Source organism: Anguilla rostrata, chromosome 9 (assembly GCF_018555375.3).
Source record: "Anguilla rostrata isolate EN2019 chromosome 9, ASM1855537v3, whole genome shotgun sequence".
In the NCBI taxonomy this organism is placed as follows: Eukaryota; Metazoa; Chordata; class Actinopteri; order Anguilliformes; family Anguillidae; genus Anguilla; species Anguilla rostrata.
Genome location: NC_057941.1, coordinates 2,605,437 through 2,629,122, shown reverse-complemented (window position 1 = coordinate 2,629,122; position 23,686 = coordinate 2,605,437). Strand labels below are relative to the sequence as shown.

Below are 23,686 nucleotides of genomic sequence, written 5' to 3'. Positions count from 1 at the left end.
GTTTCCACTACAGTTTTTGAATAGGACTGTTCATGATGAAACTACCTGCTCAGGTCCCCATATAGGCCTACATACTGCCAGCCCACTGAGTTGCACATTTGTTTCGCCTTGCATCTTGGACCAATGCACGGACGTCACGGTCGAGGAGAATTGGCTTTCAGTTCACTGCTGTTCGATTTTATGTGCATAGCATTTTTAAAAACAGAAACACTGCCACAAAGATACTTCATAGTGGGAATACAAAAGAAAAAAAAACTGGTGAGGTAATAAATAGATAAATAAATAAATAAAACTCCCAAGTTGCTGATGCCGTTCTCGCAGACTTAGCCGCGGTTCCTAGTGGAACATTGGCAGGTTCAGCAGAAGCCTTACTTAGTCACTGCGACTCCTGCCAAATGTGGAAACACAGCATCCCAGCACGAGCCGCTGAGGAGTTACTTCACGTGTACTTCGTTTTAGACCACAAACCCCCGAGTGGCCTGCACCAGCCAGTGTAACGCCAGCAGGTCATTAGACGCTTCTGTAAAGTCGTAAAAGTCGCCCATCGTCGCACACAAAAACTGTGCCAAGTTAAAAATACGCATTAGAACAGAAATAACGCATTTCTAAGACCTCAGAAAGTAAACTATCCCTTCAACGGAAAGGAAAAGACGAGAGAAGAGGAGGGATAGAGGAACTGCAACAGCTCCGTGGATATGCCATCACAAAGTTTAAGATGAAAGGTTCATTTTAATATATATATACATATCAGATGTTCTCCAACTTGAACGCACATTGTTGATGTGTTTGTCTGATTTCAAGCCCCAGAATACATTTATTGTGTGTTACGTCCTGTAACAGCAAAGCTACAACAACAAAGTCCAACAAAAGTCACTCTTAAAGCTATCAGAGCTTCTCTCTATTTCTCAGGTGTCTTGTATTGTCACAGTGAGATTGGGTTTTAGACTTTACTGATGTCATACAACCAAATAAATAAAAAAACACCAGCTTACCAGAGACAGCTGCACAGAGATACAACAGTGTTTGTTAAATTGAAAAGGGGACTTTAGTTTCTTTAGCTGGTGCTTGGGGAAAAAAATATCACCACATCAGGAGCCAGACGACTCTTGCAGTCGGGGAATTCGGCTTTTTTTCAGGTTTATGCATCTTTGCTTCCCTCCAGTGGTTACCTGACACATTGCACCTGTACTGAAAAAAAGAAGAGTTTCAATTCCCGAAGTCAAAATAATACCTATCTTCGCTAAAAAGAAACTAATATCACACACGCGCGCAAACACACATTACATTCATACATACACGGTCATTAATAAGTAACAACGCATCGTGAAGACAATGAGGATAGGTAAAGATACTACCGTCCATCTCCCGCAGTGTGAGTTCTGAAACTGAATGAGTGCATGAATTACCTTCGGAAGTGTTCAGTAGATTCAGTGGAGTTTTGACTCTCCCACAGCCGGTCCAGAGGCTGTAGTACTGTTAAATCACATGGTTTTGCACTGCTTGGCCATTCCCTTTCTGTAGATTACAGTCATTAGTCATTTATTAAGCAGCCAGATACCCTTACTCACATGATCCTATATGGCTATATGTTTTTAGCGTCTACTCATACAGCTGTATATATAGTGGGCTGTGCCTGTCTCAATGATGTGAAACAGCAGTGACTCACATGGGATTCAAACCTGCAGAACTGTGCTGGCAGGCCAACCTTCCCACAATGCTGTGCCACAACACAACCGCCATCAAGCCGCAAAAAACCCCACCGCTGTGCTGGCGGACCTTCGGGGATTCACCGGCTTTGTTTCCGTTCCAGATGTCCTTGGTTACGAAAATTGTGACTCTCATTTTCACCCACAGGAGGTTCTTTATCGATTCATAAACTGGGAACTTTAACTGCTGTGCAACGGGGCTGAAATAAATTAGCCAGGCTGCCAATCTCATGGGGCCGAACCACGGTGGTGAGGCCCTGTCCGTTCTGTGGGAAAAAATCTTCCCCTGGATCCTGTTTGCTTGAGTGTTGAATATGAAACAGAGTTTGTTGTTTTGCTCGGCTCCTCCCCTTGTGCTGGCAGGGGGCCACATAGGGGCACAGTGCTTACAGGAGCAGGACTGGCATCAATGTCCGCAGGGGAACCTAAGAGTTTACGTTTGAAATTTGACGCCCTGAATCCTGCTTAAATTGTAAATGAAACCACAAGTCCTGGACAGCCTGGGTTTCTTGGGGGAGGGGAGTTACTGTACTGTACAATGTACCGTAACGGACGCTGGAACCTTTGCTAAAAGGTACATAACCTGAAAAACATACCTAGCCTTATAAACGTGTGAAAGGTAGGCCATGTTAGTTACGCGGAGTACGAAGATCATCCACACAAAGCAATTATTGCAATTCCCCGATTAGTCTATCAGAAAAAACTGTGATGTCACAGCTAATTTTGAAGCCAGCAAGGAGACAGCAGGTGCTTTCTCAAGTGCTACTGAACGGACCTTTGTCTGATGATTGGCTCTCTGTCCAATAATAGTTCCAATATACACCCATCAAGACACTTCAGCAGCCTCATATGGTTTTAACAGCTTTTTACCAGCGGTGAGGTTTGTTACACAGTGCCATCCAGATATCGCCATTTCAGATACGCGCGCAGTTCTGTCGTCTGTGACACATTCTCCTCGGACGAGAGCTAGGGCAGAGAAAAAGCATCACGACACGGACACAAGGACACATCACACAGAACATATTTAACATACATTTATTAAAAATAAAGAGTATTTGTGAGTGACAGACATGTAAGGGCCCAATGTACAGTTGTGCTTTATCGTCGAAAGAGTGAACACTTCTCTACTGGCGAACGTCCAAAGGCTAATGGATTTTTAGAAAGCTACACTATATTACATATTCATGCATGACAAGACCTTCTTCCCATGCGAACACACCGTATGACCATTCACTTAAACTGAGAAAACCCATCATATTCATGGTATTTTTACACTGCAAATCTGTATTTACAATTGCTCTGCCAGATTTTTTTTTTTTTTTAAAGAAACAAAAAAAACCTACTTTTTTTTCTTTTTTGTTAAAAGGTCCAGAAAGTGTCAATTTTGAACTGAGGAATGTTGCCATGGAGATGACATTACAACGCTTCGGGGGCCAACTGAAACAGGGCGGAATAAAACGACTGTTTAGTCGCTTCTTCCAGCTAGGAGACTCACTGCTGAAGAGCAGTGTCTGCAAGTCTGGCCACCCACCTCAATACGGAGTGGCAAGCAAACTTTACTGGATGACTGGGAGTACAAGTACAAGTCTCTCCAAAACTGTTAAGAGGGTCTCCATCTCCAAAAAAAAAATGTCACAGTGGCAATGCTCTGACTTCATCGAAGCCATAAAACCAAATTTAAAAAGGGCCAGCCTTCAAATCGCCGTTACTGCACAGGATCCGTGAGCAAGGTATCGTGGACCGGAAATCAGCCGACGTCGGCACGATCCACCTAGCGTACTGCAAACTGCCGTGAAACAAGGAGAAACTGACGAGCACGTAAGTCTGTTCACATCCAACAGCAACAATGTATATGTGAGCCCTACAGCCGGAATTCATCCCGCCCCCATGATTAAACAGGAAATAAATCAACTCCTCCGGCGACCTTTAATGCCAACTATACACCGGTAATGCTTCAGAGATGCAAGGATGTCAGTGAATTTTCAAAGGCTTTGATTCACGATCTGAGTAAGTGTACTGCAGAGCATACTTCTCTATCAGTGAGTGGATCGATAAGGCCAGTGTCTGTGCCTCTTGGCCAATTCAACTGATTTCAACTACATATTTACAAAGATATGGCAAAGAAACGTCTATAAACATTTCCCCATTACACATACACAAAATAAAAGAATATCTGCAATAAAGTGACCTACATCTGAACAGAATTGTAAGGCTGTAAGGTGTAATTTTTCCCACAGAAGGCCAAACGACTATCCATTATTAATATGCGCTTGTTAGGAAATTCAGAAAACGAACATGACACCAGAGGGAAACAGAACAGTACAACCCAGGCTGTGATTGGACACCACAGAGACCCCACAGATCGCACAGGGCAGGGCCACAGCACCACCCGCGCACCTCCAACCAGACCGTTTGTCCGGGGTGGGGGGGGGTGGGGGGGGGGGGGAGTTTCACAAAGCAGGATTACAGAGTTAGCTGGATACCTACGGCAAGTAAAAAACCCAGAACAGCTCTTTTTACTTCAGTCCATGTTCCAGGTAGGGAGGGTTCTGGGTTTTACTTGGTGCAGTAAATCGACGAGCTCAGTGAATCCTGCTCTGTAAAACAGGGCCTTGGACTACACATGTGGGGTTAAGATCGCAGAGATTGAACCGCACATTTTTTTTTTTGATAAGCATTTTTTTTTTTTATACAGAGAATTTGAAAAGTTTCTTTTTTTTGCTGCGGCCCAGGCTCAGAAGATGTAGTCGTTGGTCATCTTGAGGGAGGGCATGGCGTCGCTGACGTTCTGGTCCAGCCGGTGGTACTCCACGCTCCGGGAGCAAAGCCCCTCCTTCCAGCGCCGGCTCTGCGCCAGGAGGAAGATCTGGGAGGGGGGGAGAGAGACACAGGTCACTCAAAAACCTTCCCCTACACACCTCTCACCCACCTAACAGGCTTTCACAAAAAATGTGACGCTCCGTTAGAAAAAAAAAGATTAAATATTAATTTTGCACAACTCCTCCCTGTCCCTCAAACCCCCCCTGGGTGTGATTACCTAACGGAGTGAGATTACCACCACACAGGCAGAGGATTTCCTCTTTCAGTGTCAGTCATCACATCACATCAGCAGCCAGGCACTTTCATCCAGAGCCACTTAAACAGCTCTGGATAAGAGTGAAAGGCGCTATATTAATAATCACTTATAATAAAAAAAGGAAAAGGGTGTAATTCAAAATAAATATTAGTAATAACAATTATTATTATTGTCGTTATTCTTATGATAATTACTGTTATTAAGAATGATTTATTCTGAATTAATCCCTTTTTTCCTTGAACAGATCATTAATATAGCGCCTCTCCTCACCGGCAGGCTAACGGGGCTACCCTACCTTTCTCTTGTTGTGGTAGGTGATGTACACGATGGCCACCAGGAAGGCGATGATGACCAGGTGGAAGAAGAAATGCGAGTCCTCGTCCTGAACCGTGTAGAGGGTGTCGACCTTCATGCGCCCGCCCACCTTCCCAGCATCCTCTGCCGGGCGGGGCACCATTAGGCCTTTGTCAGCCTGGATGAAGTCTTCTTCGTCGTCATTGTCGTTCCCCACCCGGTCCAGGGCCCAGTCCTGCTCCGGCGACTTGCTCCGGGGGTCCGCCAGGGCGTTCGGGTAGTCCAGGTCTTCATCGTCATCTTCCTCTTCATCCTCGTACAGGTCCTGCCCGATCCCCGGAGAGGTGGGGGACGTGTCCTCGTAGGACTGGGGGAGCGGGGGCGGCCCCCCTCCCGGGGAGCTGGCTCCGGCGGTGGGCTTGGCTGGGGGGGAGGCCGCTTTCGCGGGGGAGGCGGGTGCGTCAGCGGGGGAGGCGGCAGCTTCAGCGGGAGGTGGCGGTTTTGGCGGGAGAGACGGGTGCGTCAGCAGGGGAGGCAGCAGTTTTGGCTGGAGAGGCGGGTGTGTCAGCAGGGGAGGCGGCAGTTTTGGCTGGAGAGGCGGGTGTGTCAGCAGGGCGGCAGTTGGGGAGCGGTGTTAGCGGGGGTGGCGGTCAGGGGTGGGGTCGGGGTAGGGGCGGGTGTCGTCCGCTATGGCGGGTGGAGCTTCGGTGGCGGAAGCTTTAGAGGAGGTGGCAGCGGCGGCGGCGGCGTTGGTTGCAGCGGCGGTGCCGTTTGCGGGGCGATCGTTTTGGGCAGTCACTCCCCCGGGCCCGTCCTCGGTCCTTCCCGCCGTGGGGCCGTTCGCCTGTGCCGGCGTCCCGGTGTCCTGGGGCGTGGTCCCGGTGTCGTGGGGCGTGGTCCCGGTGTCGTGGGGCGTGGTCTGCAGCGAGCCGTTCATGGGAGGGCCGGGGATTTCAGGAGAGGATTGTTCCGGTGAGACCCCTGAACGTAAAGCAAAACGATTATAAAGCAGAAAAATACATCCTCTCCCCATTCTGCTGAGAAGTTACCTTTCCTTTTCTGTCTATTTATTCACAGATAATAAATATATCAGCAATTATAGAGGGGAAATTAATGCTAAAAGCATTTTTAAGAGCTGTGAGATGCGCAAATACCTTTTAAAGCAGATCAAAATAGTCCACATTTTAACAACTCCGTTTAACAGCAGCCGTTTAGAGGAAACAATTTCACCTCTCTCACCGTTTAAAACGATACACATCTGTATTAATAACTGTCATTGTGAAGGGAACCAGTGTGTGTATCATCTGCTGTTTAGTTCAGTGTTCCTTCTAATAATGACATTAAAAAGGTGACAATAAGAGGAATAACTAGAATTAAAGGACATTTTCCATTGTAGGTCTATATCCACTTGACCACCAAATAAATTGCTACTTTCAAAATCATTGCTACTTTCAAAATCGCCTGCTGAATTTATCCTATATTAAATGCTAGAATGGGACACACATTCTGCGTGCCCAGTCGGGAAAAGTGACTTGGAGGAACAGATGCCTTATTATGGCGCACTCCACGTCATGGATGAAGAACAACAGGCTATTGAACCGCAGGCTTAAAAAGACAAGTCATCTTGTGTTAATATAAAATTTTTCAGCAAAATGCATGCTAATTCCCCAATAACACAGCTACCCTGTTAGACCAAATAAAAACATTTAGCATTTCTTCCTCTGCAGCCATGGCAACACAGGAACCTTGTTTTACTACATAAGAGTCTAATCTTTATTCCCCGCCCCCCCCCAAAGCGTCCACACAGCACAGGAGCCCACTGAGGAACGTAATAAAGAGGGCATTGCCTTTAATTTACCGCCCTGCTTCGGCCCGTCCGCTAAGCCAATGGCGCGATTCCGCTCGAGCGGCTCGCGGGCCCGCTCCCCAACGGCTTCGCTCAACGCAACAGCGGCCGTCGCTCGTGCCGGTAAAGAAAACCGCAAATTATTATACGCCAGAGCTAGAGGCCCGACCAGTCAAACGCAGCGATTCGTTCCTTAAGATTTATGCCAACAAAAACACTGAATGGTCTTTTCAGGTTGGTTTTCACCAACAAAGACCTTCACTGTTTCATCAAGAAAAACTGGAATGTTCATTTTCACTTGTTTTTCTTCATCAGTGTTAAAGGTTGCGTGTTTTTTTCTTTTTGGTCGGAAATGCTTAGCCCGTCTCACCGCTGTCCATCGCACTTCCTCTTTCTAGAACCGGTGAAGGACCCACTACCCGTAGACATGTACATATGTCTATGCCACTACCAGCAGAACAGAGGTCGTCAGCAGCAGCAGATCTCTACAGGATATCATCCGGCAAAATGCAACCGCACGCCCAGCAAATGTCAAGCATGTGATCCACCCAGCAGCCGGGAAGAAGTCAACAGACATTAACGCTGAGCTGCGCAAATATTGGGCAGGGAGACATTAAACAAGGACACGTCTCACCAAGGCTCGATTTCCATTCTCCCTCCTCACCAAAACACAGAACGGCTCATCTTCTCACCAGTTATCCAAGGATACTGGCCGTGGCAAATAGTCTCACCAACAATCTACCTATTCATACAGCCGGATATTGTTACTTACTGAGGCTACTCGGGTTTGAGGCTTTGTTCGAAAGTACAATGCAATGAGCACCACCCAGGATTCTAACCTGAATACCTTTCACGTGTCTCTAAAGGCTGTTCGGTGCGCATTGGGACTTCAACTGAACCGTGTAAACAGGACGGATGGGTGCAATGTGAACAATCCCACAGGGCCCCTGGCACGCTAAATGGGTTAGTGAAAGGGCAACGTATCTCATAAACTCTTTAATATGGAAAATGGCAACTGCAGTAAATATAACAAATTACACATTAAAAAGTCAGCCTTTTCTATAAAAAAATGTTCCCCCCAGCCTTACGTTCTCCTAAACTACCGATTACTGAATATGGTCCTTGTAACATGCACTAGTGCTGATCATAACTGCTTGCCTGTTCAAACACTGAAGCCATTGTACCTGAATGTGCCCTGAATGTCCCCCCCCCCCTCCCCTCCCCTCCCCTCCCCTCCCAAATGCTAATCCTAGCAGGCTAGTGGCACCGTGGGATGCATACATTTTATTTTAGTACGGGAATGTTAAAACAAGCAAGCAAATAATAATAAATATGGTGGTTGTTAAAAGAATGTACTTGAATATACTGGTCATATTGTTGTCATTTCTTCATATATACAATTATAGCCTTGGAAGAACTATCAAGGACCGATAATACTGCCAGGAATACTTTTACTCCAGTATATTATGTTTATGATTTAGGAGAGAATTCCCTCTGAGTACTTTACACTGTAAACGCTGATAGATATGGTGATTTTAATTTCACAGAATCAAAGAAATGCTGTTAAGACAATGCTATTGAGCCTGGTTGGAATAAAAAACTCACTGAGTTTTTTTTTTTTTTTAAACAGCCCATATTAGTTTACATCACTATGACAGTTACAAAAGAAGCCATATTCCTAAAATGTTTATAATCAGTAGAAAAGCTGCTTATTTATTGGATTGTTCTTTATTTCGTTATGCCGATCAGTAAGGTCACTTTTAAACTGTGATATGTTTAAAAACAGTTGATATTAGAAATGGTCGCTCCCCGTCCGGTTTGACAGATAGGTCACTACGTGTCAGACGGGTCCGGTGGCCAGTAATCTAACAATTTGAAGCTAGCCGTAGCAACTCTTCTCTTTTAGCTATAATTGGACATTAATTACATAATAACCGAGCGTTAAGTCACACCCATGGTAAATTCAGTCGGGTTTTCTAATTAGCACACCAACGCAAGAAAGTTTCGCTATCTTATATCAACAACGAAGCAAACAACAAGGAAGTTTGACTTTACGTCAGCGTCACAGCTAACTTAGCTAGTTGTCGCAGTTGGGTGTCGTGATAAATAAAAGCTACGTTTTAAGTCGAACTACGTTTTAAGTCATGTTAAACATGGTACAGTTTCGGAAATAAGGCAGACACCTGGCTTCACGTCCGTAAACTGGCTGTGATTTAGGTTAGCTAAAAGGCGACAACACTGATCACCAGCAACCCAGTTAATATTTGCTATTACTAGCTAGGATGGCTAGCAGAACCTCGTCCTAAATATCCAAACTAGCTAGTATTCCGAGCGATAAATGTTTTACATACCAGCGTTTACTGCCGGTGCCGACTGGCAGCGTGGAGAAAAGAGTAATGCCAAGGTAAATATAGAGAATATACAGTAGTTATTCAAGCTCTGTCCCATCTTCCTGCATGGCGCCATCTTGAAAGAATCACTGCGTGTCAGAGACCCTCCCCCTACGAACGCAGTTCAAGCAAATCGAAAAACCAGGAAGTCCTTGAATTTGTACATTCTGCGCAAGCGCGGAGAGCCTGCCTCTAGGGGCCGCTGCAGAAAGATTTTCCGACTAATTCAAGCTCATTAGAAAATATAAACGTTTAATAAACAATAAAAAAAAAAAAAAACATATCACATTTTGCGTGTGTTATGGCTTAAGTGTTATTTCAAATATATGAATGTAGTCCAATAGTTCATTAGATTTTTTAAAGCCATCAGAGAAACAAGTTTGGCCTCTCCATATTCAAATACCTAGCTGAGCTACATTTTTCTTTTTTCTTATGTGCAGAGAAGCAGGACCTTGGCAACAGATCGTCCAAGGAGAAGAGAATCAGGGCAGAGTGAGACTCAAACTCACGAAGAGATGCTGAATTTGGTTCAGCGGTTCACTGATTACTAACCTACCTTTGCCAGTTACGAGCAAAACAACTCAAATCTCTGCAATCGGTGGTGTACTGATAATTGAATCATGCCGTGTTACTTGAATAATCTAAATTAGGTGATGAGCAGGTTGAAAAGCTAGCCTTTAGCTTTCTGGACATACAGGAAGAATATATTTCGGGTGACGAGCATCTAAATGAACTAGAAACCGTAAGTGGCGTTCATAACAGTGGCGCATGTTAGAAACACGTTCATCCGGTTGTGGATTTTGGTCGTGAGCAGCTGATCTGTCACAAAAGTATGTTGTGAAGCACGTTTTTGCCGATTTCCCTTGATCAATTGGGCGTCGCCCGGTATCCAGTTACATTATTATGGTTACGCATAACAGAAATCAGGCTTTAGCCATCTTGGAACCAGGTTCTTTACCCCTGATAAACAACATCTATGCAATCTACGCCAGTGCGGTTCAACTCCAGGTCCTGCGGGCCATAGTGAATGCAGGCATTTGCAACAACCATGCACTACACCACCAGATTTCACTAATTATTTTTACCTCCTTGGTTCAGGATGTGAGCTCATAAGTGAAATATGGTGTAGTGCATGGTTGGTGCAAATAACTGCAAACACTTCAGCCTGCGGTTGAGTAGCCTTGCCTGACATGTTTGAATCCTGTAAAGCAGGGATGTTAACTTGCAGATGCTGCAGATTCGGTTTTCTGCATTTTCCTTTCAATCAGCTCCAAATCAAGGCCTTGAGAACGAGGTGTGTGGATTCCTAAGCCAATCAAAGACGTAACCTGAAACACTTGTGCCAAGATGAAACCCAAAAACCAGCAGACACCGCAGCCCTCCAGGACTGGAGTTTGACACCTGTGGTGTTAAAGAGCACAGAGGCAGTTTCCGCATAAACGACTCACAAATCCACACACTGAGCCGCGGGCTCTAGAGAAGAAAGATAATAGGGACCAGAAGTTAAGATAAAGTTATTTATTTTCAGGGAAAACAAAACTGTCAAGCACACCCTGTTCTGTTCCTATTTTAACATCAAAGACGGAAGACAACATGTCGGATACAAGTTCACGCATTTCTTTTAAGAGGTGCCGTGTGGGGGTAACAAAGAAGCCTTCCCTTCCAAATGTCTGGTCCTGGTGTACTTGACAGAACTTAACTGCCACTTGTCAGGCAGTGGGAAAGAAGACAAAGACACTGCGCTAAAATAATGCTTTACATTTGTAATGAAAGACGAGATCCACATAAACTGCACGCACGCACGCCCGAGCACACACACACAAATACAAGTGAAACGAATGCATTATACCTGTACACCAATGCTGGTGCCGTGGACAGCAGCTGTTGTTTACGTGAAAGACAACTACTCTGCCCAAAAACGCTATTACTGTAACAGACATCTCCATGCCTGCTGGGAGGTTCTGGCTTGGAATGTCACAACAGTGTGGGAATAGTTCACAGTTGCCAGGGAACACAATTAGGTAGAACCAAGGTACAACACTGGTGACACGTGTGAGACACATGCAGCATCCCCTAGTGGACACTGAGCAGAATGCATTCCCAAATGAATGGACTGCTTTTCCAAGTGCTTTTTGACCAAGTGTATGCTCATCAGACAGACATCTCCATCCAGGCATTTTCCCTTAATCGTACCAAAAAAATATATAAAATAAAAAATGACATTACAAATAAATAAAAGGTGGAATGAGAGTGTATCTTCATAACATTTCAGAACACTATCTAAGAACTACATTTCTCTTACATATGCTTATTAGATTATATACCAGCAAGCTACCAGCTAGTTCTCGCCCATTCCTTAACTCCAAACTGGGGTACGGCGTTCCAATATATTTTACCTTTCAGCTGTCCCTTAAAAAATAACGGATCATGTGTCATTTAGTGTAATGCACCCCACCCCAACACTGCTCAGGGAAACACAAGTTGTGAAGGAACCTAATTCAGTAAAATATCTGGAAGTTGAGGATTTGACAGCTAGATCTCCCTAGGCTTCAAATTCCAGTCCTAAACCCAGCTTGTGTCCGCCGGCATTGATGTTCTTCCCGTCCAGGAGAGCAGAGAGGGTCAGCTTAATGCCTGGAAGAAGAGAAGAAGAAATCGGGGAACATAATTAAACAGAGGCCCAATAATTAGATAATGAAAATACTGTTCGGAGAAGCTTTGGAGAATGAACACTTGTAGCTCTTTGTACTTGTATGCTGTGGCCACTCACCTGGCTTGAGTGTTTGGGTGTAGCCCAGGCCCACAAGGCTGGAGTTGTTCACTTTGGCCTGAAAAGGACAGAAGGAAATATAACGTGTCAGACCTCCAGGATCCAAATTCATGGATTCTAAGACCATGGCTTAAAAATATCGACAGCCCCTGTTTCTGGCCATAACATCATCATGCAGACATTCTCACTGTCCTCTTGGGAAAAGAAATGCAAACATACATACGGTGCTTTGTGGGGATTGGGGCTGTTCTCTAAAACACAGAATCAGCCAACTGACTTAAAACCAGTTTCATCTAAATGCGCGCATCAATGAAGCGAATACTGTGGTTTTGAATGGCAGTGAGGCTTTCTATTACAACCTACAGTTTTAATATAAAAAATATTTAAAAAACATTAAATTTAATATAAAATGAACCCAAGCTGTGTCTGGAGTGAGTTTTACAGTCAGCAGCATATTATCTGCCTCAACACTCAACAGCCACTCCTGTGGTCAAACCAGGAGCCTGTTATCCTTCTCATAGAGCTGCTGTGGGGTCCCCTTAACCCCACCACCCCCCCATCCCCACCCCGCTCCACACAGATCACAGCGAGCCCACACTGAGGCTCACTGCGCTCCACACAGATCGCGACGAGCCCCCCCCCCCCCGCCTCACACACACCGAAAAGGCGGCGTCGGCGTCGATCTGGTACTTGGCGGCGATGCCAAAGCGGGTGTTGCTGTTCCCGGCGGTCCAGGCCAGGTTGACCGCTGTCTCCAGGTTCTCGTTCACCTTCTGGTAGATGGAGCCGCCAAACTCTGTGCCGTCGTTCCTGTAATAGAAAGAGAACAACAACAAAAAAACTCAACGTCATCTCGGGCTGACAGCCTTTCGGACCCCTCCACACACCCCTTCCCCCAAAGTAAATGATTTTTTTATTTATTTCCAAGTAATCCTACTTACTCACTTTTTATGACAACTCACATCATAAATGATAAATAAATTAGTAACAAAGAGGCACCTCATGTCTATTTTTCTGCATTCTACAAATTTAAAACCAAATGTTGTACAAGATAATGAATACATATTTCACTGCCAATACTGGACACCTTCCCATTAATTCTTTTACCCTTTAACTAGTCACTACACTCCAGTGTTTTCGGGGACTCCGGTGCTGGGCAGGGGGAGTATTTCTCTCACTCTGGCACCCTTCCTGCCCTTTGAGTGATGAAGCGTCCATTCCGCTCCACCATTTTAGAGCTTCATCAGCATGACCTCAGCAGCGAGCCTGCCAATCACACAAAGCGCTCGGCGGTCGAAGGACTGATCGTCACCACAGGTGCGACACTTTCAGAGCAGACCTGAGAACTACAGAGCCAGTGGAATGTTCTTTCCATCATTTCAGAATTAACTGAGGTACAACAACTCAGAATTCCGAGCGGAAAAAAAAAACAAAATCTCCTTGTTCTGAAAATCCAATCCAAATTAAATAAACAGGCGTTGCCATGGCACCAAGAGGCCTGTTTTCGGCTCGGACGTGTCAAATTCGATCACAGAGGGAAACGAGCGGCGCGCCAAGCAGGAGACTGAACGCATTAGCTTGCTTTCTTCACTTAGCAACGTCCCTGGAAAATCCCATAATCCCGGTGTGTGAGTGTGAAAACACACACGAGTGTGAGCCAGAGAGTTTGAGACAGGCAGCGAGATGGGGTGGCCTCCAGCGTCCGGCCGCATCACTTATTATTATTTGCTGCAATTATAATAGCACTTATATACGGCAGCCATTTTGCATGAGAATGCTCACCATACATCAGCTGAGGTGGAGAGGGAGAGACTAATTTTTTTAGCCAATTAACTCAGGGGATGATTAAGTGGCAGGTTGAGAGAGCCAGGTTGGGAATTTAACCAAAACACCAGGGAGCCCCCAACACTTTGCAACGAGTGTCATGGCATCTTTAAAAGACCACACTGAGTCAGGACATCGGTTTAACGTCTCATCCGAAAGACCGCTTCTCCTACAGCGCAGCATCCCCATCGCTGCACAGGGACACTGGGTTTTATTTGACCAGAGAGAAGACCGCCCCCTACAGGCCCCCCAACCCCACTTCCAGCGGCAACTGTGAGTTTCCCCCGGAGGTCCGCCAACCAAGTACTAACCACGCCCACGCCGGCTCAGCCCCTCAGCCAATCGGGCGGAGCGGGGCGCAGCACGGCGGTTACGGGCCGCGGTAACGGAACGGCGCACTCACACGTTGGTGTGCAGCTGGAACTCGTCCGTCTTGTAGCCCACGGCGAAGTTGCTCTGGGTGACGCGGTTCTTGCCGGCCTCGAAGGTGGCCTGGTAGCCGGCCAGCCAGCCCTCGTAGCCCACCACCGCGGCGCCGTGCACGGCCGTGCCGTTGATGTCGTAGTGCACGTCGCAGCCCAGGTTCACGTGCTCGCGCTTGTAGGCCGTCTTCACTTTCCCGCTCTTTTTGCTGAGGAGAAAAAAAAAAAAAAAACGTGACGAAGCGGCTCAAGGTCAAGTTTCATCAGCCGTGAGTGACATCAGCATTTTACCTCAAATATTCACTGATCTCAGACTGAACGGACTACTGAACCCCAAAGCAACAGAGCACAGACTACTGCACCCCAAAGCAACAGTGCACAGACTACTGCACCCCAAAGCAACAGTGCACAGACTACTGAACCCCAAAGCAACAGTGCACAGACTACTGCACCCCAAAACAACAGAGCACAGACTACTGCACCCCAAAAGCAACAGTGCACAGACTACTGAACCCCAAAGCAACAGTGCACAGACTACTGCACCCCAAAGCAACAGTGCACAGACTACTGAACCCCAAAGCAACAGTGCACAGACTACTGAACCCCAAAGCAACAGTGCACAGACTACTGACCCAAGCACAGTGCACGGACTACTGCCCCCAAAGCAACAGTGCCAGACTACTGCACCCCAAAGCAACAGGCAGACTACTGCACCAAAGCAACAGTGTACAGACTACTGCACCCCAAAGCAACAGTGCACAGACTACTGCACCCCAAAGCAACAGTGCACAGACTACTGAACCCCAAAGCAACAGTGCACAGACTACTGAACCCCAAAGCAACAGTGCACAGACTACTGAACCCCAAAGCAACAGTGCACAGACTACTGCTTCTGGAAACTGTTGTTACCGACACAAATACAAGTGCCTTGGAGTTTTTTGTATTTGCTTCTCAAATGTTGGCTCAGCTTTTGAAACCAATTCAGTAAAATTGTAGAATTAAATTGTTTTTTTGTTTTTTTATCAAAGAAGTTAACAGCCTGATTTGAACATTTACAAATCTTTATTTCCTCCAAAGAATTTTCTGGGAGGTGAGCGTGTTTTCTAAAGCAGAAGCAAACACTTATCTGCTACAGACATTACGTTATCTGACTGACATTATCTCCAACCTTACCCAGTATTTGGCGAGAAGGAAGAATCAAAGGTCAGTTTGAGTCCTTTGGCCAGCTGGACAGAGAGAAAACAAACATGTTACGCTTCAGTGTATCAATACTTCTAAAACACTTTCTTTACCAGAAAGGAAACAAGCATGTTACTTACTAAGCATAAGCACAAGCATTACTGAGCATATTAATACTTACTAATATTTTTTTTTATCTGAAGGAAATCTCATTGCTCAAATTCTTATTTTTCAACACTATCATTCCACACAGTAACTGAAGCAATCTGGCTGACATATTGCTTCATGTGTTCATATTCACCAGCTAAGCAGCGCCGCCACACCCCCACCCCCCCCACCATCCCCTCTCCACATGATTCAGGGCCAGAGACTTCCAGTTCAAGTTATACTTTATTGAACCCTGCAGGGTAATTTGTCCTCTGCATTTGACCCATCCTAGTTACCTAGGAGCAGTGGGCAGCCGCAGTGCAGCGCCCGGGGACCAACTCCAGCTCTGAGGCCAGTGCCTTGGTCAAGGGCAACGGCAGGAGTGTACCTGACCTGCCATGCATGTCTTTGGTTATTAGCTTAATTCAGTAACCAATGAACTATGCGGCTGCAGGAAGTGGGCAGGTGGGGGGTGGGGCAGGTGAGCAGGTGGGCAGGTTATGGGGCGGGCAGGTGGGTTAGGGTGGGGCAAGTGAGGGGGTGGGCAGGTGGGTTAGGTGGGGCAGGTGATCAGGTGGGTGGGTGGATTAGGTGCCTGGGTGGGGCAGATGGGCGGGTGAGCGGGTGGGCAGGGCAGCGGGACGTACCTGGTCCTCCAGCGTGATCTCGGTCCCCAGGGTGTTGTCGGTGTTCCACTTCTCGGTGAAGGTGAGGCCGTGCTCCGCCCACTTGTACTTGGTCTCCAGCGTTCCCGACACCTTGCTGGTCTCCGTGTTGGCGGATCCCGAGCTGGTGAACTCCTGAGAACGAGCGGAAAGGGGAGGACGGCCGTCACACGGGTGAGACAAACGCAGGAGGGGCGCATGTGCGTTAGCTACGCAGCGACCCCCACCTGAACCGAACAGGTGATTCTTTCTGCATTATTCAGGGCGGCAGAGTAGTCTGACAGGTAAGGAACTGGCCTTTGAACCTAAAGGTTGCAGGTCCGATTTTGTACCCTTGAGCAAGGTGCTTTCAATGGCTTCAGTGCACATAGGTGTGTGTAAGTCGCTCTGGATAAGTCTGCTAAATGCCTGTAATGTTATTGCTCCAGAACGCAAAACCAGCTTTCATTTTCACACTTGACATCAGGATGCACAAAACTGCCTCCAAACTGCATGGGGTAAACCCTGCTCTGACAAACACGTCATTATAAACTCTGATTGTTGAGATTTCAGGTGGAGGCAATCAGCAGCTCCATCAGTTTCTCTCAGGAACACACTGTTTCCATTTCAAATTTCATCTTACCAGTCCATTTTCTGACTTTGTCTTCAGATCCAACTTGATCAGACCAAAGCCTGCAAGACAGATTAAAAGCAGTTAGACCAGCCACCCAAACAACTTCAACTGACACTGCATTGCTTACAATGAGATGAACTTCTAAAAATGAAAAAAAAAAACAAATAGAATACCTAAAAATGATCAGGAAATGAGAACAAGAATTTAAAATATGAACTTGGTAGTTCCACAGAAAAGAAAATCCAAAATCGAATTTAATAATAATAAGATCTAGTGATAACAGACAAACTGCAATTACTGTTTTTCGTAGTGTATTCACCCACTGGAGCAAATTTTCCAAAACAAGACCTACCAGCACGCACACACAAACACACACACACACCCATCATTCAGGCAATTGACTTAATGACCCGAGTCTGGACTTCATTACAGAAAAGTAGATTAAATGCACACAGTGAAAACCAGGCCTTCAGGATACAAATCAAATCAATCACCAAATCAGGCAGTCCACATAAATATGCAGCCAAGTAAAGCCCTTCGCAGAGCACTCAAAACCTCCCTTATCACTGCCATTCCACACTAAAAATGACATTTCCAATACTGACGGCCATTTGATGAGATTTTCAGCAATGCAAAGGGCAGAGAGAAACAGCCTCCACTACTTGGCAAATGTCCAGCTTCCCATAATCCTCTGGGGCACCACGCCACCCTCTCCAGAGACGAGGCCTAGGCCGACCCCCCCCCATGCTGTACTGCTCACGTGATATTGATGTGAACCCCCAGCCGCCCACCCCCCCCCCAGCACAAGGCCGGGCCCCCGGTGAAGGGATATCCACTCCGCTCGGCAGGAACAGGCCCCCACCTCAGCAGAATCCCAGCCAGAGAGCAGCACACAGCAGGGCACTGCACCGCTTCAGTTAATAATTACGGTAACAACGAGAGACTGCGAGAGACGGGCCTCTCCCCTCGCCTCTCCTCCGACTGCCACACGCTCTCCCGAAACAGAAGCGCTTCCAGAACTGGAGGGGGGAAAAAATCCAAATACAGCGCTCTACGCTAACCCAAGGGGCATGTGCGCTGCTAGGTTTAAAAATTTATGGATTATTATGTTTGTTATTATTTATGGAAATTATGTCTCCTGTTGGCACATCAGTTTTCAGGAGCACATGTTCCTAAATTGGGAGCACTGTAGAGCCCTGATATAAATTAACAGTAATAAAATAGGGAGGGCGTCTTCCTTACCGTATCCCTTAGTGAAGACGTCCTTGGCAGGCTTGCCCAGGTCGACATAAGTAGGTGGCACTGCCATGATCTGAAAATAAGAGAAGAACCTGTTTAACCAGGACACCGAAAACACACACAAGAAAAAAAAAAACATGCACTACGCAGGCCAGCTATTGTGCAACAGACCCCCATTGATTCAGGAAGGCTAGCAGGAGAGAACCCTGGAAAGAGGGGGGAGGGGGGTCTGATTTGGTGGGGGTCACACAATTGTACTCTTCACTCCTAAATACTGCCCTTTACTCAACCTGGGTCACCAACTCAACTCCCATTTTCAAGCAAAAACCGGTAAAGAAGCTGAACGGCGGGGTTAAGCAACGGCGTACGATCCAGGAAGGAGAAAAATAACCAGGAACAGGAAACAGTCCTGTCCCATGGGGGAGAGCAGGGGCACAGGAAACAGTCCTGTCCCGTGGGGGAGAGCAGGGGAACAGGAAACAGTCCTGTCCCGTGGGGGAGAGCAGGGGAACAGGAAACAGTCCTGTCCCGTGGGGGAGAGCAGGGGCACAGGAAACAGTCCTGTCCCATGGGGGAGAGCGGGGGCTCTGGCTCTAGATGGAGGGGAACAGTCACCTTCGGCACACTCCGCTCAGGAGCAGTTTCACCAGGCCTTACGCAACGCCGTCCCGAGCGCCAGGGCGGGGGCGGGGCGGGGGGGGGTTGTAGGAGTCGGACATCTAAAGATCACAGTTGAGCTCACAGGACAGTCACTGTCCTGCCAGGACTGCAGGAGAGAGCTACGCAGTCATACTAATGTCAGGCACAGAAGCGAAACAAAAACAGAGCTGGGAGCTGTGGGCAAAACACATGGAAGGGCAAAAATGTCAACGACACCCCCCTCTCTCTCTGGTTGTTCCCTGCTTCAAGGGCATAACTTTAGTTTGAATATGGGGGGGGGGGGGGTCACGGGGCAGGCCCCCCCAGGAAGAATCGTTTTTAAAAGAACAGCTGTCAAATAGTAATTTCTGGTAAACTCCAAGAGGAAAATAATTAACTACTGATCAGTACACAACATGAAATCTCCATCTTTATTACATGAAATTACTTACTCTCATCATCATGCTATATGGACCTGGGTGTGTGGGCATGCTGCACCTTAGTATGTGTGCGCACGTCACAAACTGGGGACTGGGACATTTACTGAAAGCACAGTGATTTAGGCCTAACCATGGCAGGGTTAATTAGCCAAGTGCAATGAAACAGTAGCTGGACATTTTACAATTCAGCCACTTAAAAAGAACTAAATGCAAAAAAAAAAAATCTATAAAATAAGCCTGGAGAAAATTTCTGGGCCAGTTCCCTCAGTCTAGCCTATATCTGCACTGCACGTTTGCGCAATTATTTTGGAATAACTGGTTAATATTAATATCCATAATTGATGTTACAATACCCAAACACACAACGTAAAACAATCATAGACGGCTTCAATACATTTCTCCCTCAGATAACATTTTAATCCAGCGAGACAATAGCTAGTTAAACTATAACAGCTACACGTCAAAATGACCTCATCAGCGTTAGCATTACATTAAGAAACGTGTTTAAACATGTTTACTGACAGGGCAACATACACCTTCCACGTGTTTGGGCGAATCGGTAATCAGGACACCATTTTTTTCGCTGATTTTTAATAGTCGAGTGAAGGTGCATCCCGTCGGCGTGTGGCACAACCTTTATCAAGACGGCTAGAGGTCACCTGCCAGAAGGGACACTGGCGCACTGGTGGCGTTTTCGTTAACGATTTAACGTTCGCTAACTAACAGCTACGGCACTGCAAACGACGGTAACACGTCTGACAAAGTCAAGCACCCGAACCCCAAAAACCGATTAGCAAGCTCGTTAGCTTGTTGGGACACCAGCTGGACGGCTGTACCACGCAAGCCCTTTTTGTTTATTCAGTCCACCTGCGCCATCTGTCCAGTTTGCGTTAGCCATTTGTTCACAAGGAAAAGTGTGACTGAGACAGGCCACTGACGACAAAAAAACATAACTGACTAGCAAGCTAGCTAACGTTGGTTATTACGGTGGCCACGTTTGTTCGCTTTTAAAATAAATGCAACACTACGAACGACCGAACTAGCTAGAACGTCATCGACAAACAACCCCCGCTGGCCACACAAAGCTAGACAGCGAATGCAATAAAGCGTCATTCTTTCCAGTGAATAGAAACGGCCATGGCTAGCTCGCTACCCGTCCAGCTAGCACGTAGTCAGTTCGGCAACTCACTTTTTATGGCATCTGCTAAAGTTAAATTTGTGGACAATTACATGCATATTTTGGAGCGCATCCAGGAGTTTTTATCGACTAGCTAAGAACGTAGCTTGGTAGTTTGTTAACACAGTAGAATACTCTATAAATTACAGGACGTTTAATACGCAAAGGCCTTGCGCACAAAAGCGTTCCGCGCGCTGCAGTGCATCAGCATCTCGTGGTCGAGCTGCATCCGTACACTGCGCGTGGACGCACCGACTTCCAATCGCAGTTCTATCAAGGTCAAAATCCAACAGCCAGCCACAGTATCGAAACTGCAGCCCACAATTGTTTAACGGATTGAATTTCAACGTACCTTTATAGTGTTGCAAGTTCTTGCCAGGAAAGCACTCTGTCAACTAGATAAAGGGAGGCGTTTCAGCCTTGCGTAAGCAAGAGGAACGTAAGACGTGCAGAGCGGCCACTCCCCCTAGTTTTAACTGCGAGTAATGAAGGGCTCCCTTCATTGTTACCATAGACACACCCAGATAAAAGCATGTAAAAATGGGTTTGAGCTTGCATTACCAGAATCATATCAGCCAACATCAAGCTAATATATTTGTAGCTTTGCATCACGCCTACTTGAATATGATCTCATATTCTAAAATGAATGGCAAAAAGGCATATCACCTACACGTAGCTGGGATTTACCATATTATTAGTTAGCCAATGAGCAAGCAATTGGGCAGATGTTTCCTTTTTAAATAAAAATGTACGTACTCACATTCCCTCTTATCATAGCGGAAAACAAGCTGGAAGACGGTCACAGCAAGAAGGTTGTGGGTTCGAATCTCGGCTTGGGGCCTTTCTGTGCGGAGTTTGCATGTTCTCCCCGTGTTTGCGTGGGTTTTACATTACATTACATTCATTTGGCAGACGCTTTTATCCAAAGCGACGTACAAGAAGTGCATTTTCATGATCGTAGACAACTGCTGAACACGGGTTCAGTAAGGTACAATTACTTATTTTGTACAGCTATTTCTAGTCGAGAACAATGAACACTATCCTGGTCTAACATCTGCAAAGCCAAACTAGGCAGAAGAATAAGCTACAGTATTAGGACAAATACAGTTTACCAAGAAGTGCAGGGATGGGGCAACATGTAACAAATGACAGGAAAAAGGGTTTTTTTAAATTTAAAAAATATATATATATATATATATACACAGCATGGTGGTGGTTATTCTAGATATAGTCTGAAGAGATGAGTCTTCAGTCCACGGCAGAAGATGGATAGTGAGGGGGAGGTTCGGAGAGGGACGTTTACTCCGGGTACTCCGGTTTCCTCCCACACTCAAAGACATGCATGTTAGGTGCGCTCCTGCACGTGCCCTTGATCAAGGCACTTGCCTCAGAACTGGAGTTGGTCCCCTGGCGCTGCACTGTGGCTGCCCACTGCTCCTAGGTAACTAAGGATGGGTCGAATGCAGAGGACAAATTACCCCACGGGGTTCAATAAAGTATATAAAGCATATCTACCTAAAATAAACATATGTATTTCTGCAAAGACATTTTAATTGATAAGGAAAAATACAACCAATGAATGTTATGTTTGTCATTCTGCGGTAAAACAGTCTTTCAGAAGAATAATCTATTCTGAATTTATTTTAAATAATTCTGTTTTCTGCAGTGTGGATGGGTTCTAGTATAATGGTGTAAAATGAGTTCCCATGTTGTACACATCATCTTCTTACTTACTTATAAATAAACTAGGATTGCATCCTATGTACATGGTTTTGTGTAATATTTGTATCCTACTCTATAATTTTTATTGTAGAATATTTCATATGATATAGTGTATGCATGAATGGGTGTACAATAGTCTTATAATACATGTGTTTAGTATCCTATAGCAATTTATTACTGGTGAAAATAAACATCACATTCTTATAGGATCTTATAATAGATTTTACAATATAATAAAGTAGAATATTATACATTGTGTAATGTGTAACCTTTCATAATCATAAATTGACTGAACTGTAATTCTAAATGTTATTTAAGCGAACATTAATTAAATGATCCACCCGATTCCCAATGGACACAGTTGCTATTATCACAAGCTTTTTAAGCAGATAAACTTGTACACCTTTGTAGCTTCGGGCAAAACTTTGCAGTGTAGCTACAGTTGCTGTGAGTGTCAGAAACTTGCACAAGAAATATAAATGCTCTCATTTGTTTATTTTCTTCACAGTGAAAACTGAAGATAGCTTGTAAAATAAGCAGACATTTTGGTTCTTTGCAGGACACAATTCAATTAAATATCAAAGCCCGTACTATAGAACTATAGTGTTCCACGGGGTGTCTTAAGACACTCTTTGCATTCCTGTACTTTTTTGTCTTTCAATAAAAAAAACCCTCTCAATCTTGTTGCATCCTGTAGTTTCTCCTCTAATTAATTTTATGTACCGCTGTCTGTCCCCCTGCCTCCCTTTAAGATTTGTGGTTTCAGATCTCCCACAATGCACCTTCAGATAATTTATTTTTATTTTATTTTTATTTTTTTGTTCTCACATGTTCAGTTTGATTTAACCTTTTTCCACATCTGGGTTCTGTCTGGGTTTCCTGTGATGGATTGGCAACCTGTTCAGGGTTCATTCCTGCCTCTCGCCCAATAGGTGCTGGGATAGACTCCACCCACCACCCACCCACCCCCCGATAATGGATGTATGGATGGGTGGGTTCTCACTGGGTTCTTACTGGGTTCTAACCCCTTCAGTCCCCATCAGCTGGCTGTAGCTGGCCCTTCCCTCGTGCACAGGAGAACCCCGGGTTCTTCTTCTCTTCCTCCTTCTTATCATGCTCCTTTTCAGTCTCTGCCATTTTGATTCTGATTCTGATTCACAGCTCCTTGTACATCCTTTATCACCTCTGTGGGACAAATTCTCAGTATTGTTCATTTCCATTTCCGTCGTATCATTTCTGAAGGTCGCAGAAAATAGCCAATTTCAAAGAGTGGGGGTGCATCTGTTGATATGGAAAGCATTGCTAAGTTACCACACAAAGACAAGTCACCAATTTGATGCACGTCATGCAGTTTTCCATGCAGCTATGCAATTGTGACTGTCTAGAGGATTTTGTGACTCCTCGATGAATTGAGATTTTTTATTTGTCTGTATCTTTTGTTACTGACGGTAAAATAATTTTGTATTGGGTGCATTTGTTTGCATATTTACGTTCACTCTTTCAATATTTTTTCATCTAGGACAGAAGCAAATTTAGC

The 23,686-nt window shown here is 45.6% G+C and overlaps 3 protein-coding genes and 1 long non-coding RNA gene across 5 annotated transcripts; all 4 read right to left on the bottom strand.

Annotated features, from left to right (window-relative positions):
• Positions 1-261: 261 nt before the first annotated feature.
• Positions 262-2,565, bottom strand: LOC135262679 (uncharacterized). Its single transcript, XR_010332274.1, has 3 exons — positions 1,667-2,565; positions 1,407-1,515; positions 262-1,188 (listed from the first exon to the last, which is right to left on the bottom strand). It is a non-coding gene; the product is annotated as an uncharacterized LOC135262679 (long non-coding RNA).
• Positions 2,566-2,725: 160 nt separating this feature from the next.
• On the bottom strand, positions 2,726-5,710 carry c9h5orf15 (chromosome 9 C5orf15 homolog; the record flags this gene model as incomplete). The annotated part of the gene is made up of 2 exons (XM_064349555.1): positions 2,726-4,572; positions 5,078-5,710. Coding segments are annotated over 2 exons (765 nt in total), but the record flags the coding sequence as incomplete, so codon positions are not given.
• Positions 5,711-9,521, bottom strand: LOC135262539 (proline-rich transmembrane protein 2-like). The gene is made up of 2 exons (XM_064349554.1): positions 9,274-9,521; positions 5,711-6,057 (listed from the first exon to the last, which is right to left on the bottom strand). Exons 1-2 carry the CDS (start codon positions 9,386-9,388, stop codon positions 5,711-5,713), a joined length of 462 nt encoding a protein of 153 aa, XP_064205624.1. The 5' UTR covers positions 9,389-9,521.
• Positions 9,522-10,815: 1,294 nt separating this feature from the next.
• vdac1 (voltage-dependent anion channel 1) lies at positions 10,816-20,927 on the bottom strand. 2 transcript variants are annotated; one of them, XM_064349783.1, is made up of 9 exons: positions 20,780-20,927; positions 18,175-18,244; positions 16,942-16,991; positions 16,302-16,454; positions 15,502-15,554; positions 14,310-14,537; positions 12,742-12,892; positions 12,083-12,140; positions 10,816-11,946 (listed from the first exon to the last, which is right to left on the bottom strand). In XM_064349783.1, the coding sequence occupies exons 2-9, from the start codon at positions 18,239-18,241 to the stop codon at positions 11,855-11,857; spliced, it is 852 nt and encodes a 283-aa protein (XP_064205853.1). In that variant the 5' UTR covers positions 18,242-18,244; positions 20,780-20,927; the 3' UTR covers positions 10,816-11,854. The 2 variants fall into 2 exon arrangements, with proteins under 2 accessions (XP_064205853.1, XP_064205854.1); XM_064349784.1 differs by lacking the exon at positions 20,780-20,927 and adding an exon at positions 20,440-20,630.
• Between the last annotated feature and the right edge of the window lie 2,759 nt (positions 20,928-23,686).

Coding starts and splice junctions, on each gene's coding strand:
- LOC135262539 (XM_064349554.1), bottom strand. CDS start 9,388: ATGGCGCCATGCAGGAAGATGGGACAGAGCTTGAATAACTACTGTATA. Junction 6,058..9,273: donor GGCACCGGCAGTAAACGCTG/GTATGTAAAACA, acceptor CTTTACGTTCAG/GGGTCTCACCGGAACAATCC.
- vdac1 (XM_064349783.1), bottom strand. CDS start 18,241: ATGGCAGTGCCACCTACTTATGTCGACCTGGGCAAGCCTGCCAAGGAC. Junction 12,893..14,309: donor TTCCAGCTGCACACCAACGT/GTGAGTGCGCCG, acceptor TTTCTATTACAG/GAACGACGGCACAGAGTTTG. Junction 12,141..12,741: donor ACGCCGACGCCGCCTTTTCG/GTGTGTGTGAGG, acceptor TGTCCTTTTCAG/GCCAAAGTGAACAACTCCAG.